Source organism: Mercenaria mercenaria, chromosome 2, assembly GCF_021730395.1.
Source record: "Mercenaria mercenaria strain notata chromosome 2, MADL_Memer_1, whole genome shotgun sequence".
Taxonomy (NCBI): domain Eukaryota; kingdom Metazoa; phylum Mollusca; class Bivalvia; order Venerida; family Veneridae; genus Mercenaria; species Mercenaria mercenaria.
Genome location: NC_069362.1, coordinates 58,340,883 through 58,358,203, shown reverse-complemented (window position 1 = coordinate 58,358,203; position 17,321 = coordinate 58,340,883). Strand labels below are relative to the sequence as shown.

Sequence of the window (17,321 nt, the reverse complement as noted above, 5' to 3'; positions counted from 1 at the left end):
AATGACTTTTACCATAAGAATATTGAACATACAATAAGAATAACGACATATACAATAACAATAGCAAAATTTAAAATATGAATGACACGACATTGAATAACAATAACAGACATATAATAATAATAAAATATATTATATAATTATGCAACGCTTGACATGCCATAAATGTAATTATTTCCTATATTTTGTAACAAGGCTTTTCATTGGTTCGTCATAAACGAAAGTAGACTACGTTTCCGTCGAGAAATGGAGAGTACATATTCTCTTACTTTTACGGTTTGGTGAGTACCAGATTGTTAAGAATGTTTATCATTGCTGATTTTGTTTTCTTGTCGGTTTGATGCATGTCGGTTCCTAAGAGAAGCCAATTTTTCTATTAATTATATTTTTAGTAACAATGACCTGGGTGACCTTGACCTAACCCCAGCCAAAAAAATTCCTCCAAGGAGTTTGGTAAGAACCCAAAGTATGAACCCAATACCCCTTACGGTTCAAAAGTTAATTAAAAAGATAAGAATTGTAAATTACTTCTATTTTTAGAAATAATGAACTCGATCTTTGAGGTAGGGGTCCGGGTTTTGCGCATGACACGTCGTCTGATTCTGGGAAACATCTGTGCCAAGTAATATTAAAATCCCTTGATGAATGACAGTTATGGACTAGACACAAAATCGCATTAAAAATCCCATTTACCTATGACCTCCAAGCGTGACCTTGACATTTGAGGTAGGGGTCTGGGTTTTGCGCATGACACGTCGTCTGATTATGGGGAACATCTGTGCCAAGTAATATTAAAAATCCCTTGATGAATGACAGAGTTATGGACCAGACATGAAATTGACGAGCCAATGAAAAGCCTTGTTACAAAATATAGGAATTAATAACATCATTCTGAGGGATATAAATATCACGAGGATATACAAATACAATCACATAACATAAAATATGAATGGCACGTTTTGTAAATAGAATCATCAGATATTGAACAACAATAATGACTTTTACGATAAGAATATCGAACATACAATATGAATAACGACATATACAATAACAATGGTAAGACTTAGAATATGAATGACACGACATTGAATAACAATATCAAAGATACAGTAACAATAACGAAATATAGAATAACAATAATGAGTTTTACCATAAAAATATCGAACATACAATAAGAATATAGAGGATATTTGTTTGTTTGCAGTGAGATATCGAAATATATCATCACCGATAAGGGAGACAATTGAATATTTACACGAAGGCGGAGCCTGAGTGAAAATATCAGAATTGTCTCCCTTATCGGTGATGATATATTTCGATATCTCACTGCAAACAAACAAATTTTCTTTTTATTTTATGCTAGCTTGTGAAGATCAACGAATTTTCTGTTTATTACGTGCATAAATGTTCATATAAATCCAATATTTTATGACGAAATTCGGATTTATTTAAGCTACCGTGTTACATATGATACATCCGCTAAATTACCATGGACACTTAGGCACATTAATATCGAATATTGGTGATTAGGTTCATTAAATCAACACGACGCCATTTTGTTTTTAAAAACAGAAGGCGACAAACAAAAACTGCATTTAAATATTTTGTGTAAAAATACACAGTCCGCGGCTAACAGAGACATTGACAAATGCCGGTAGTTAAGTAGAAGCATAATTAAATCTTTTCGGGTCAATCCGTCAGTTCGTTGAATAACCGGAAGCTTGCTTTGTTTACCAAAACACACGCCGAAGGTCAGATTAAAAAAAACAACACGAAAAATCTAAACAACTGTGGAATATGCGTATGTCCATGGAAAATCAAGCTGCAGAATTAAATATCTTCATGGATTCAATAGAAATAGCTAGGAAATATTGATCTAGGAGCTGCATAGCATAACAAAATGTATGGAAGTTGGAACACAACTGGCTGGGCTTGGAGTGGGAAAGTAAATGCTGGCATATTACGTAAGGTTGAGTTGATGTCTTGTGATAATTAACTAAGACAACAACCAACTAAATGTGCTGTCGCCAGTAAAATCTACCACACGATAGTGAACCAATGGAAAAAAGTAGAGGAAACACACATATATCTGTAGCTACATGAAATTATGGCAAGGCCTAGCAACCAAGCTGACAAAGGTAACATTATTTCTTTTGCAAATTTAATTATATAGCTAGCCTGTTCTATATAGGATTGCCTAGCAGTTCATGACTTGTGTATGGCTTGAGTATTAGTATAATCCAGTAATTTTAAAGGCAGCAAAGGGAGGTAATTAAAGAATATATATTTCAAGGGAGATAATTTATCTGGAAAAAAGAGAAGTTCGGCACTGTGAGTGATATCGATTTATATCTCACTGCTATTTTCCAGTATTTCACCAATAAGCATAAAATAAAACGACATATACAATAACAATGGTTAGACTTAGAATATAAATAACACGATATTGAATAACAATATCAAAGATACAATAACAATAACGAAATACAAAATAACAATAATGACTTTTACCATAAGAATATCGAACAGACAATAAGAATAACGACATATACAATAACAATGGTAAGACTTAGAATATGAATGACACGACATTGAATAACAATAACAAACATACATGAAAAATAATAATATACATATATAATTTAGCAACGTTTGACATGCAATACTGTATTAGCGATATTCTCAGAAAATTTTGATTTAGTTAGTAGAATCTAGATCTACGACGATGGGACAGCTTCCTCTGTTCCATGGGGATTGTTTGTGACAGGCTGTTTTCCAGGTGTCTTGCAGGAAACGCTGCCTAGAGACAAATCTAATAGGCCGAATTTCCGAGACCAGATTTGAACTTATCTGCATTACCATCACTTTCGTTTCATTTCAGTGTGATATTGCGTACAACTTAGCAACTGACAAAAGACGAATGATTCTTTTATGGTTGTCAAATGACTGACGGTTGCAAGAATGGAATAGGTCTCTTGACTTTTTTTGTAGCAATGTAAATGTATTATATATTTCAGCAGTGGGGATTTATGGCTGAACATCCGGATTATTGCTTTCTTGGCTAGAGAAGTAGGTCAGTGTTAATTTCCAGTTGAGGCACGAGTGATATATGGCTATACTACTGATTATTGAAATGCTCATGTTTGAAGATGTTGAAGCAACACAACATTATGGACGATAGACTGTTTTCATGATATTTTGTGTTCCTGTCTGCATAGCACTAATATTATCCGCCGTCTACCTGAGCCGGAAGTATTGCATCTTGCGACTTAATGCTGATGAAGTGCCATTCTGGTAGACAGTGCACAAGTGATACTGCTTTTCACCAAGCAATTTCATAATTCCAACATGATTCTCATCTATAGCCAGTCAGTTTAAACTCAACCGACGAGTTGTCAATCCTGTTGTTTACGGTCTCCGAGTAAGTTTCTCCTACCTTGATGCTTTATATAAGTTGCGTGTTTTTCTTCCCTTCAGGGAATCTCTAGGGCAGAAGGTGGAAATTAAATTTTGAAATATGTAGCCTTTGGCCAGTCCAGCAACTAGTCTGCATCACACACAAACTTCGTCGTTGTAATGATATAACCGATACAGTACCAATACTTAGAGAGAATAATTATGATGTCTTGTGACTGGTAGGAAGCATCAGTCTCATGCTTTTCCATCGTTCACTTCTTACGCTATATTGTTATTAAAATACAGAGATCACACTGCTGTTGCTGATAACACCACTCACTTGATCGCTTTCCAAATCTTAAAGATATTTTGCTTACTCAACCACTTTCCAAAATCTTAATGATTTCCCTTTGCTTGACAGATATCAAAACCTTAACGATATTTCGCTTACTCGACTGCTCTCTAAACTCTTAACGGCACGTCGCTTACTCGACCGCTCTCTTAACCCTTAACAGTACGTCGCTTACTCAACCACTGTCGAAACCGTTAATGAAAGAATGCTTACTCGACCACTCTCCAAACTTAATGATACAGTGCTTGCTCGACCACTCTCCAAAGTCTTAATGATACACTGCTTACTCGACCACTCTTCAAACCTTTAATGATACAATACTTTCTAGACCGCTCTCCAAACCCTGTCAAAACTCTTACTGATCATCTTCCATAATACTGTGGAGAAAATTTGTATCGTGTTGACATTCTTACTCCACCACTCTCCAAACTCTTAATGATACAATGCTTACTCGACCACTTTCCAAACCCTTAATGATTACAATGTCTACTCGACGCCTCTCCAAACTCTTAATGCTACACTGCTTACCCGACCATTCTCCAAACTCTTAATGATACAATACTTACTCGACCACTCTCCAAACCCTTAATGATACAATACTTACTCGACTACTCTTCAAACCCTTAATGATACAATACTTCCTCGACCACTCTCCAAACCCTTAATGATACAATACTTAGTCACTACTCTTTGATCCCTTAATGATACAATACTTACTCGACCGCTCTCCAAACCCTTAATGATACAATACTTAGTCGACCACTCTCCAAACCCTTAATGATACAATACTTACTCGACTACTCTTCGATCCCTTAATGATACAATACTTAGTCGACCACTCTCCAAACCCTTAATGATACAATACTTAGTCGACCACTCTCCAAACTCTTAATGATACAATACTTAGTCGACCACTCTCCAAACCCTTAATGATACAATACTTACTCGACCGCTCTCCAAACCCTTAATGATACAATACTTAGTCGACCACTCTCCAAACCCTTAATGATACAATACTTACTCGACTACTCTTCGATCCCTTAATGATACAATACTTAGTCGACCGTTCTCCAAACCCTTAATGATAAAATACTTAATCGACCACTCTCCAAACTCTTAATGATACAATACTTACACGACCACTCCTCAAACCCTTAATGATACAATACTTACTCGACCGCTCTCCAAACCCTTAATGATACAATACTTACTCGACCACTCTCCAAACCCTTAATGATATAATACTTACTCGACCGCTCTCCAAACCCTTAATGATACAATACTTACACGACCACTCCTCAAACCCTTAATGATACAATACTTACTCGACCGCTCTCCAAACCCTTAATGATACAATACTTACTCGACCGCTCTCCAAACCCTTAATGATACAATACTTACTCGACCACTCTCCAAACCCTTAATGATACAATACTAACTCGACCTCTCTCCAAACCCTTAATGATACAATACTTACTCGACCGCTCTCCAAACCCTTAATGATACAATACTTACTCGACCGCTCTCCAAACCTTGTCCAAACCCTTAATGATCATCTTGCATAATAGTGTGGAGAAAATTTGTATCGTGTTGACATTCGCGCCCAAGACACGTAATGCATACTTTTATCTTCTGTCTTGTCGTTAAGGTCACAGTAGTTGTTTCCCTTCCTGTTATATTCCAAGGTATAACATATATTTCATAAAGACTTGTATCCAGCGGTATAAATGATAATGATATCGCCAATGTTCATATATATATGTACGTTATTTTATTTTATGATAACATAACAATTTAGTGCATTGCATGTATATATATATCCCATAAAAACCTGTTTTGTTTGTTTGTTTTGGGTTTAACGACGTTTTTATCAGTATTTCAGTTATGTAACGGTGGGTAGTGAACCTAACCAGTGTTCCTGGATTCTGTACAAGTACAAACCTGTTCTCCACAAGTAACTGCCAACTTCCCCACTTGAATCAGAGGTGGAGGCCGAATGATATCAGACACGATGTCTTTTATCAAATCGTCACGGAGAACAAACGCCCCGCCCGGGGATCGAATACACGTCTCCGCGATCCGTATATCTGCGCTCTCCCTATTGAGCTAAGCGGGAGGGCTTCACAACAATCTGTATCCAATGATGTAATAATATCGTCAATGTTTATTAATGCATAATGTTAGTATGTTAAAAGATCATAATAACATAACAGTTTTAAATGCATTATATATATTCCATAACAACCTGTATCCAATGATATGGTAATATTGCCAATGTTTTAACGTATAATGTTAGTATGTTATAAAATGTTATAACAACATAACAGTTAAGTGCATTATATATATTCCATAACAACCTGTATCCAATGATGTAATAATATCGCCAATGTTTATTAATGTATAATGTTAGTATGTTATAAAATGACTTTGTTATAATAACAACACAGTTAAGCGCATTATATATATTCCATAACAACCTGTATCCAATGATGTAATAATATCGCCAATGTTTATTAATGTATAATGTTAGTATGTTATAAAATGACTTTGTTATAATAACAACACAGTTAAGCGCATTATATATATTCCATAACAACCTGTATCCAATGATGTAATAATATCGCCAATGTTTATTAATATATAGTGTTAGTATGTTATAAAATGTTATCATAACATAACAATTTAGTGCATTATATATATTCCATAACAACCTGTATCAAATGATATAATAATATCGCCAATGTTCATAAATAAATAAAGTTTCGTAAAGTATGTAAATCGTTACATTTTAACATACCAAAGGGATCTGTACACAGACACAGTACCAAGAGGTTTTCAACGCGACCAGATTTTCATCTCAGTGTCATCTAGAAGACTATTTTCATTTTGATTTGATGTAGTAAAGATTTTAAATTGTGATACGCTGACGTTTTGTGAGAGGAATCTTTTGCAATGGTGACACATTTTTCGGCTTCTGTAGGAAATTTTCATGGTAAAAGGAGTTCAATTTCAACTGAGTACAAACTAAAATTAATGCGGGTATAGAAAAAGAGTTTATAAAATACTTTAAATGACAACTCATTTCAATGGTGTAACAAAGTCTTTTTTTTGTAAACTGACTGTTGATAAAGCCAACAGTATGGATTTATATAACATAACTTTAACATTCTTATTTGATCTTACAAAAAGTATCTTACCTAGAACAATTTCATTAAACGGACTGTGAAATGCTTTTATTTAACTTGTTGCTTTCTGAACCAGTTTTAGAATAGGACATGTATTTTTTTGTCAGTATACTCATAATTACAGTGTTTTCTTGGTTTGCAAGGACACTGATTTGGCAAGACTGAAAAAACACTTTGAATTACACTTTGATTACATTAGATTCGCAAGGATAAGGAAACAGATTCACTTACATTTTCAGTGAAATTGTTAAATTGTTATTTACTTTAAATTAATAGACTTAAACAAATAAAAGACAGGAAATTATATTAAAACAGTTACAAAGCATATTAAGTTCCTTTTTTGACTTACATGTCACGGCAGTAAGATCTTTCTACTTCTGTAAGTGACTTCTCCCTGTCCCTAAAACAGACATCAGTACATCAGTTTCATCATGGTTACTTGCAGTATTCAATCCATTCTACATGTATTAGAGTATATCGAACATCCGAAAATTGTAGATTGCATTGTAAGTCACTAGTCCTGCAGCAGGACTAGTTGATTCTGAAAGAAGTTTTATGCCATGTAAGTTCTTCTATTCATATTATTCTTTACACATTGTGTGTGTAGTAGATTTATACTTCTGCTAAAATAACGATAGGGAAACCAGGCTAAGAAAATCAAATCAAGTATAAAAAAAACAACTCAGTGAACACAAATAATGACCCAGTCTATTAAATGCCAAAAACTGAATATCCATCTTTAAATAGAAATTATGACAAATGTAATGAATAACATCAAATTCATCTACATTGATATCAATCGACAGCACTCTGATTAATATTTTGATGGAATTTCTTATCTTGGCACCTGCAATATCTTATTATTGGGGTTCCGAAAATGTGCTCGTTCTTTTATAACTTTGAGGTAGAAGGTTCAATAGGTTAGATTTTGTAACCCATTATGCTTATGTCCATCATAACTGAGCCTGAAAAAGGTCTGTCAAGAACATATAATTGTATACCATCAAGCAGTTTACACAAAAACAGAAAAAAACAACTTTAATGGAGAAAGAGTCTCTCCAGGTTCATACATTGCAATAGTTGGTTCTCAGCTTTACTCGCACAGAAAACCCCCAGTACATTGAATTCGAAAGCTTCAAATTGTTTCGATATTTTAAAATCAAAATCCTATTATAGAAATGGCCGGAATAAAGTAACCACCTTTATTAAAATACAAGGCAAATGAAACCTCGATAACCAAATTGCGTGATAATTGTGTGTGGTATCAGGGCGGCATTTATTTTATTGCCTGTAAAACAGGTCAAAGCAGGAGACCCTGTAGCTCTTGCAATATCATGTTTACCTTACTGGTTCTGTTTTTGTCGTATTGTTTTTTACATGTAAAAAAAATCAGATAGAAATTAAGGTAAGTCGTCAGTTGACTATTCTAGAAAATTGAATAACTTTACATTTTTTGTATGAGAAGGACCAGCTCTTTAACAGTATTGATTTTGAATTACTTAACTAGTATATATAACGAAGAACAGACAAAGTTACTTGAAAAAAAAATATAAAAATGGTTTGGTATAGTTTAGCTGAAACCTTTATCCAGCTTTTGGATGTTACAGAATGAAGAGAACGGGATTACAGACAGAAACTAAGACATATTGGGATATTCCTGAGGGCAATTAATCACACGAAGTGTTTTATCCTGTTCAAAGAGGCAATCGTTGAATATAACGCTGTTTGGCGACCGTCTGCAAAATATAATGATGGAATAATTGGATACCACTAAAGTGCATGGGTGAACTTTCTTAGAATGTGTCTGGTTTACGATTCTTACGTGACAGGAAGTACCGACAAATGTGTTAACTTTAAAATACATGGAGGATTGAAAGATATGTGTCTGTATGGAAGTGTTTAAATCTTTTAATGATGATGATTTGGTGAAAACCTAAATGTTTCGATTCATAAGAGGTAATCTTTATAGAATATATGAAAAAGTACATAAGTAAATCTTAATATCAGCTTTAATTTTATCATTTCTCACGAAGTAAACGAAATATTTGGAAAATGAGAGTATTGTATTGAGTATTATGAAATGTTTCTGGTTATAGAAATAATACAACTGGTTGTGTTTCTGCTGTTGTTATTTATTACTAGTAGATTATAACACATACACATGAGTTCTATAACCTTCTACCAATTTCTTCATGTTACTGGAATTTGTCAAAAACAAGACCTATAGCTAAACTTTAGGACACCTGACGACGAAAGAAATTGATTTTGCAAGTAGGATTGAATGAATCAAGTCTATATACATCATGTAATAATCTCCAAATTATGATTTTCGACACCAGACCGGAAGTAGGAAATACACATGCCTAATTGAAACGGCAGTATTTGACTGTGACGCTAGTGAGAGTCCGCACATTTGCGAAAAAAAATATGTAAAGATCATTTCAACTCTCTCTATTGCATCTGTTTATAGTTAAGTGGTTTGAAGATTGTTGATCAGTAGTTGAGACTTTGTCACGGACTTCGAAACTACTTAGCTTTTTCACTATTCTTTAACGTACGGAACTGGATAAAGTTTAACATTTTCCTTTGTTTCCACATTATCCAGGTTTGTATTCAAGGTAATGATACTGCTGGGTCAAGCCCTGTTTACATGATGACAAAAATGTTGCAAGTGCCAAAATCGGTATTACGCATAAGTACGTTACAATTGTCTAAAAGTTGCGGAAATATTTGAAACCACATGCCCGATTTCTAAATCTTTTCACAGCAATATTTCTTGCGTGACCCTCTACCAAAGTTATTGAATCCAGATGTGAAACTTACGTAAGCGATCTAGGACCATCATAGCGCTCGAGTATAGCATGATATTGTTTGTTGAAGAATAGATTCCTATATCTTGTACGTCTGCTCGAGTTATCGGGTTCTAGCTGTAGGCCTACATTAACGATATGCTCGCAGGCGTAACTAAAATCGCACGATTGTCTAAGAAATACAATGCCATTATGGGTTATCTTGTTAGCTAATGCCGATTCATTTAGGAGACGTTGATATAATCAATTGAAGAAATTAATTAAATTTGAAAGACGTTTTGCTGAGACGGAGATAGAAACAAGAGTTGTGAAGCAATCGCAAAATAGCCTAAATCGATCGATTTTTATGTCACTGAGGGGGCAGTGTGGTCCATGATCTTTTGTGTTGCTATAGAAACAATTACTGGGAATAATATTTTTCTCAGTTATTTCTTGTGAATGAAATACATTGCCAAGAACGTCTGAAATTATGAATGCGTCTGACATAGCTGTAAATGGATGATAATTGCAGACATATTCAGGAAATTTCCTGTTGTGTTTGCCATATGATATATGGCTGTGTGCTTTATGAGACTATCTCGCTATATGGAAACTCATTTTTTGTGAATAGAATAATTTACTTGAAAGTGATAGATGATATATGATTTTTGTATTTGTTAATATGGATAACGGATAACGTTAACATGGCGACACACTGGCGTTCCCGACCTCCCGACGACGACGATGAAGTTGTCATGAGGCCCTACCAGGAACTGGAAGTAGACGTAGGTACAAACTTTCCTAATAAAGTATCACGCATAACATTGACACATGTATTGTTTCCTAACATAGTATCATGCATAACATTGATACGTGTACTGTTTCCTAATATAATATCATCCCTTACATTGACACATGTATATTTTCCTAATTTAGTGTTATCCATAACATAAGCACGTGATAATTTTACTAATAAAGTATCATGCATAACGTAAGCACATGTATATTTTTTCCTATTATAGTATCATGAATAATGTAGACACTTGCATATTTTCCTAATATAGTAACATACATAACGAAGACACGTGTATATTTTCCTAATATAGTATCATGAATAACGTAGACACGTGCCTATTTTCTTAATATAGCATCATGCATAACATAGACACATGTATATTTTCCTAATATAGTATCATGAATAACGTTGACACGGGTATATTTTCCTAATATAATATCATGAATAACGTTGACACGTGTATATTATCCTAATATAGTATTATGAATAACGTAGACACGTGCCTATGTTCTTAATATAGCATCATGCATAACATAGACACGTGTATATTTTCCTAATATAGTTTAATGAATAACGTTGACACGTGTGTATTATCCTAATATACTGTCATGAATAACGCAGACACGTGTCTATTTTCTTAGTATAGTATAATGCATAACATAAACACATGTATATTTTCCTAATTTACATCAGAGCCCCCAATAATGTTGTTATAACTTCTGGCCCAACCCTTTTGTATATTTACATTGATGTATTTATGTATGCTTGTTGGTTGTGTGTGTATAGAATATGTATATATATATATACAATAAAATATGATTAAACTAAACCTAATATAATATAATGAATAAAGATTGGCATGTGCCTATTTTCTTAATACAGTTTCATGCATAACATAGACACATGTATATTTTTCTAATATAGTATAATGAATAACGTTGTCACGTGTATATTATCATAATATAGTATCATGAATAACGTTGACACGTGTATATTATCCTAAAATAGTGCCATGCATAACGGTAGACAGGTACATATTTTCCTGATTTAGTATCAGGATAACGTTGACACGTGTATATATTCCTAATATAGTATCAAACATAGAACATAATTCAGTTTATTTTATGCTAACTGATGAAATACTGTGTTTTATCAGTGAGATATAATCCATATCACTCACTGCATATCACTCACTGTAAATGCCGATCTGCTTGTACATTGTGTATGAATTTTAAATGATTTGCTTAAAACGGGATGAAAATTATAGTCGCACTTTGTTCTTCATAGTATATTTCTCGATTCAAATTATTTTACTTAATGAGATTTTCATAACGTTATGCAGCAAAAAAAAAATGGAACTTTATGTTGTGTGCGTCTTTAACGTCACAACACGTCTGACGTCATGTCTGTTTACCCGCGTCTGTTTCCCGCCCTGAGATTAAAATGTGTTACAAAATGCACATCTCAACGTATTAAGCATAAAATAAAAAGAAAATTTGTTTGTCTTTCGTGAATTTATGGAATATATCTCACCTCGAAGTGAGAACATTTTCACTCGCGCTACGCGCTCGTGAAAATATTTGAAAATTTCTCACTTCGAGGTGAGATATATTCCATATTCACTCAAACCAAACAAATATCCTCTATATAACTTATAATGTATAACCTGATATAGTATCATATATAAGATATAAATATTACCTTACACCGTTGCCAAGTTGTTCTAGCCCATTAGGAGTCGTTATAGCCTGTTGATGACCCGCCGCCAAGTTAAATAATGGCAACTGATAGTCTTATTGCCTGGAATTAAAAGATATGATTAGGGAGGTACATATGTGCAATCAAACGTATCTAGTAAGTTAAACTGGCTTGCCTGATTCTTATAAGAGGTGACACCATTTTGAACAAGCACTTTTATATATACCTTTAAAATATATATAACGTGGGGCTAAGTAATTTTGTATGTAAAATGTAAACGTATACATAACTGTGTTTAACTGCCATTAAATATTAAGAATAAAGCACGTGTTCAAGTTAACGTTTTCATGACGTTTTTTTTTTGTTAAAGACGCGCCACAACCTAGTGACCTACTTTTTTCCTCACACACGCACTTCTTAACAATCATTCTGATAATACCAGTATAATTCAAGATGACAGGGTGGACAATTTAGGCCCTCCTTGAATTAATGTGTTTTCACAACTTCATCTGAAATCTTGTTTAGTCAATCTCTATTCAGTATAATTTTAAAAACATAGATAAATAACTATCTCACACTGTAGAAACAAAGTGTCGGCTAAACTCGACTTAATAAATATCATCTTGATAAAAAATGCTACATTAATATAACAATATATTTGGACATTAAACACATTGTCATGGCCTTACATATGTCACTGTCAATTTGTAACTAGATACTTGTTTTTCTCAATTTTTTTTTATATGCAAATCATGTATAATTACCATTATGGAAATTCAAAAGAATACAGTTATTTTGTGGCGAGTCTTTAAACTTTATCGCGGATCCTAGCTAGGCTTGAATCCGACAAATGTCAGAATCCCGCCTCTCCACTCGAGCAACAAAAAATATACCCATCACAAATGAGCTAAACTAGTTTGTAAAGCTCAATGTTTATCGAAGAATATGTAAATGCAATATTTAATATCAACGGCCATCTTGACTGTAACAAGAATATTAACCGGGAAATAGTGTGAATGTTTCGTGAAATACAAACATACTTTTGCTCAAAAGAAGCAGAACAGTATGTTAACAGCTATTCTTCTCATGGCATGTTCAATATATAAAATAAACATTGAGTTTACATTATACAAAAAGTAAAATGTATTGGAAATTGACTCCCAGTTGTGATTTATATCGAGCCTGGAAAATAACATTACTGATTATGTAAATTAGCAATGAAGTACATATTATACTGTAATCATTTGGGACGAGTTACATGAAAAAGCAATTTTCAGTGAAAATGAATATAAAAATGAACAATTAAAAACTGAGTTCAAAGATGGTTTTACAAAATGTATTACGTTATGTGTTACACGTGTTGTCAAGTTAATTCTATGTCATCATAGAAAATAACAAAAGAATATCAGTGTCGTGGTAGAATATCTAAGCATTCATCGGATAGAAAATCAACTATTTTGGCTCGCCTGCCTATGGTAGAACTCTGTACTCGTCAAGATTGTCTGCTTTAAACTAGATTTGATTGACACTAGATTCGCAATCCTGACAAGTGTAATCTTAAACAATGAATAAATTTTGTCTGCTCTGTCGTTTCATATAATTGTATTTTGAGACGAATGGGCTTCAGCAATATCAGCAGAATCATCTAAATGAATGATGTTTGCAGGAATTAAGGATTTCCTATTCGTTAATATACTACATAGTTCAATAAGGTGGCAAGTGTTTTTAAAATCAGAGGACTGGAAAGTTTGTCAAGACTAAAAAAAAAAAAAACTGAAAAAAATCTTAGGTTTTAAAGACTCACCACGACCTAGTGACCTACTTTTTTCTCTCCACAGGAACTTCGTGAAAATCTTTCTAATAATACCGGTATAATACAGCTATATTACATGATCACATGTGGACAATTTAGGCCCTCCTTGAATTAATATGTTTTCACAACTTCATCTACAAACTTATTCAGTCAATCATGTTTAAAAGAATTAATAAGTAACTGTCTTACCCTGTAGAAACTATGGAAGCGTCCTGGTGCCAGCAGAGAGATTTAAATTTGTCATACGTACGACTTACTATCTCCTACGTAGGAGTTAGTATCTCCTACGTAGGACATAGTATCTCCTACGTAGGACATAGTATCTCCTTCGTAGTACTTAATATCTCCTACGTAGGACATAGTATCTCCTACGTAGGACTTAGTATCTCCTACGTAGGACATAGTATCTCCTACGTAGTACTTAATATCTCCTACGTAGGACATAGTATCTCCTACGTAGGACATATTAAGTACTACGTAGGAGTTAGTATCTCCTACGTAGGACTTAGTATCTCCTACGTAGGACTTAGTATCTCCTATGTAGGAGTTAGTATCTCCTACGTAGTACTTAGTATCTCCTACGTAGGAGTTAGTAACTCGTACGTATGTCACTGACTAAAAGACTCTCAAGCATGCGCAGTGGAACAATATACTCGTGTGTACTATTATTTAGTAAGGATTATCTGATTATCTAATACCGGTAGATTACATATTTGTAAATAATTAAACATCTCCCTTCTTTCAATGTCTCACACAAACTTCGTAAGTATGAATTAAAGACACATTTGACCAAGTTCTGAATTTGACAGATGAAGTAGTCAATAAATTTGTTTTAATAGATATTTTTGAACATTTTATTTTGTTGTTGTTGTTTCTTGTTGTTGTTTTTTTGTTGTTTTTTTTTTTTTTGTATTTTTGTGGGGACTATGTAGTTTGGGTATAGTCACACTGCGCTGCCCACAAGGTGCACTTCTAGGCATTGCTCCAGGCATGGGCAGACATCAGGTTACAGCCGCCGACATTCCATAAGCCAACCGGGCAGTATATGAGCATGAAGAATTGAAACATGTCATGTGAGGTTTCGAACCTTTACCATTCGGCTATGGAGGCCTCTCTTGAAATTATGTAGAGAGTTCAAAAGTATGATTAAAGTATATCATGAAAGTTACTAAATATAATTACCGCAAGTTATTGTTTTGACCGATTGTGTGATTTGATTAATAAACTTTCTCTCAATAAAGACACTGACCTACACATTTTGGCTAAAAATGGTCTTTCTTTAAAATTGAAGTTCGGTCATACATACTATGGACATTAAAATTCGAGTTTTTATTTCTAAACTATCCTTAATCTACTCAATCAAGGAAAAAAGATGCCAGAGTCGGGAATCGAACCCGGGCCGCCACGGCAATGAAAATTTTCCTGCTGTCTTTAACAATATACACCACGGAGAAATATGTATACAATGACCCTTGAATGTAGATATTTAATAATTAGGCAGTTTACCTCAGTAAAACGTTACAAATGCTTTTCAATTTCCAGTGTAAAAGATAGTTAAGACAACTAGTTCTCATGTGTTTCAATAACATATAATCTGTCAGTAATTTATTCAAAGCTTTCATAAGCGGTATTAGCATTAATTTCTTGATACTGGTACCTAAAATTTCTCTTTTTTCTGTTGTCGTATGATCTCAAGGACAGTGCCTTTAATAATCAATATTTATTAGATGTTATCATCATTTGAGCTGCGCCATGAGAAAACCAACATAGTGGTTTTGCGACCAGCATGGATCCAGACCAGCCTGAGCATCCGCGCAGTCTGGTCAGGATCCACGCCGTTCGCTTTTAAAGCCTATTGCAATTAGAGAGACCATTAGTGAACAGCATGGATCCTGACCAGACTGTGCGGATGCACAGGATGGTCTGGATCCATGTTGGTCACAAAGCCACTATGTTGGTTTTCTCATGGCACGGCTCAATTTTCTTTTTCTACATTCAGGTCAAGCATTAACTAGTTACAGGAAATTACTGTAACTGCATCTAAAGCATGATTTAACATGATAATAAACTATTGATACTTTTTTGTTTCAAACACTCATTTCTACTTTATTTGCATATTAAAGATGATACATTTATGAAGTTCATTAAGGTATAAAGTTCATTAACACCTCTCCCTTTCATCTGGTAATAAAAGGTACTCATTGGCAAGCACTTCATTATACAGACTGTGAAGGTCATAAAGGATATTCTATGATCCAGGGCACTGGAGTCAATCAAGGGTTATGTTACATCATGAACACATTTGCAATGATCTCTAATGAGATGATGATTATTATAGCTGGGATGAAAACTGCCTAGCTCAGATCGCATTTGTCCAGTCGTTAGAGTCAGAGTAGACTGGCTCCCGTTCCTATGTTTGTTCTTATTTACATATATCAGTTTTCTTCATTAAGTGGGAAGTAACTCCGTAAGGTTGTATTTACATTGACATTTTTTATTGCCCCTGACTCCAAACATAGGGACTGGTGAAAGTTGGCTACTAGTGTCTCACAAATTTGTGAGACAAATTCCCATTAATTTCTTTCAGTGACAATCAACTGCTATTACTGTGACCTGTTACCTAAAGGTTTCATGTGCTAACCATCATTTAATGAGCCGTAGCTAATTTACCGGTTTATGGCCTGCCCTGAGCTTGTATTGGCTTATCAGACAACGGGAATGTGCTTTTACATATTTATTAGAGGATCTGTGATCTTATAATCAAGAATTAAATAATATTAAACTTTATTTTTAACGATGAAATGGATGAAGTTAAACTTAAAAGTTTCAGAAGTTGCAAAAGCTTAACTTTTGAAATTACCCCATTTGCATTTGCTTTTTTCCATTATAACAGCACACAATGTACCATTATTGTTGAGTCACCTCTTGTACCTGAAGTGACGTCCCATAGCTCTGACATGCATTGGCCAAATTATGCCCCCTTTTGGACTTAGAAAGTCCTGGTAAACCCTTACCTAGCTAAATGTCTATAATGAACCTGTCCATCTTTCAATTTGGACAGTACCATTTACTGAAAGGGGTGCTTACTGACTGGATAGCGAACAGTGCAAGTCTTGATCAGACTGCACAGATGTGCAGGCATATCATGACCTACACTGGTCGCAAAGGCAGAATCAATCGTGTCCAGCATGGTAAGGGTTAAAGTTTTGCGTGCTTGTTCTCATCTCCAGAACTAATGATAGTATGTTTTGAATTGAAACTACACATGTGTCTTCAGGTTTATAAAACTAGG

The 17,321-nt window shown here is 34.2% G+C and overlaps 1 protein-coding gene and 1 long non-coding RNA gene across 3 annotated transcripts in view; both read left to right on the top strand.

Annotated features, from left to right (window-relative positions):
* Positions 1 to 3,174: 3,174 nt before the first annotated feature.
* LOC123564036 (uncharacterized) lies at positions 3,175 to 9,045 on the top strand. The gene is made up of 2 exons (XR_008369828.1): positions 3,175 to 3,421; positions 8,541 to 9,045. It is a non-coding gene; the product is annotated as an uncharacterized LOC123564036 (long non-coding RNA).
* Positions 9,046 to 9,425: 380 nt separating this feature from the next.
* LOC123564034 (rhomboid-related protein 3-like) overlaps positions 9,426 to 17,321 on the top strand; it is a 54,964-nt gene continuing 47,068 nt past the window's right edge. The window contains exon 1 of one of the 2 annotated variants that reach the window (XM_045357286.2): positions 9,426 to 10,507. In XM_045357286.2, the coding sequence (XP_045213221.2) occupies positions 10,427 to 10,507 (81 nt within the window). In that variant the 5' untranslated portion in view covers positions 9,426 to 10,426. Of the gene's footprint in view, positions 10,512 to 17,321 lie in introns of both variants that reach the window. The other variant, XM_045357287.2, reaches the window with a different exon arrangement.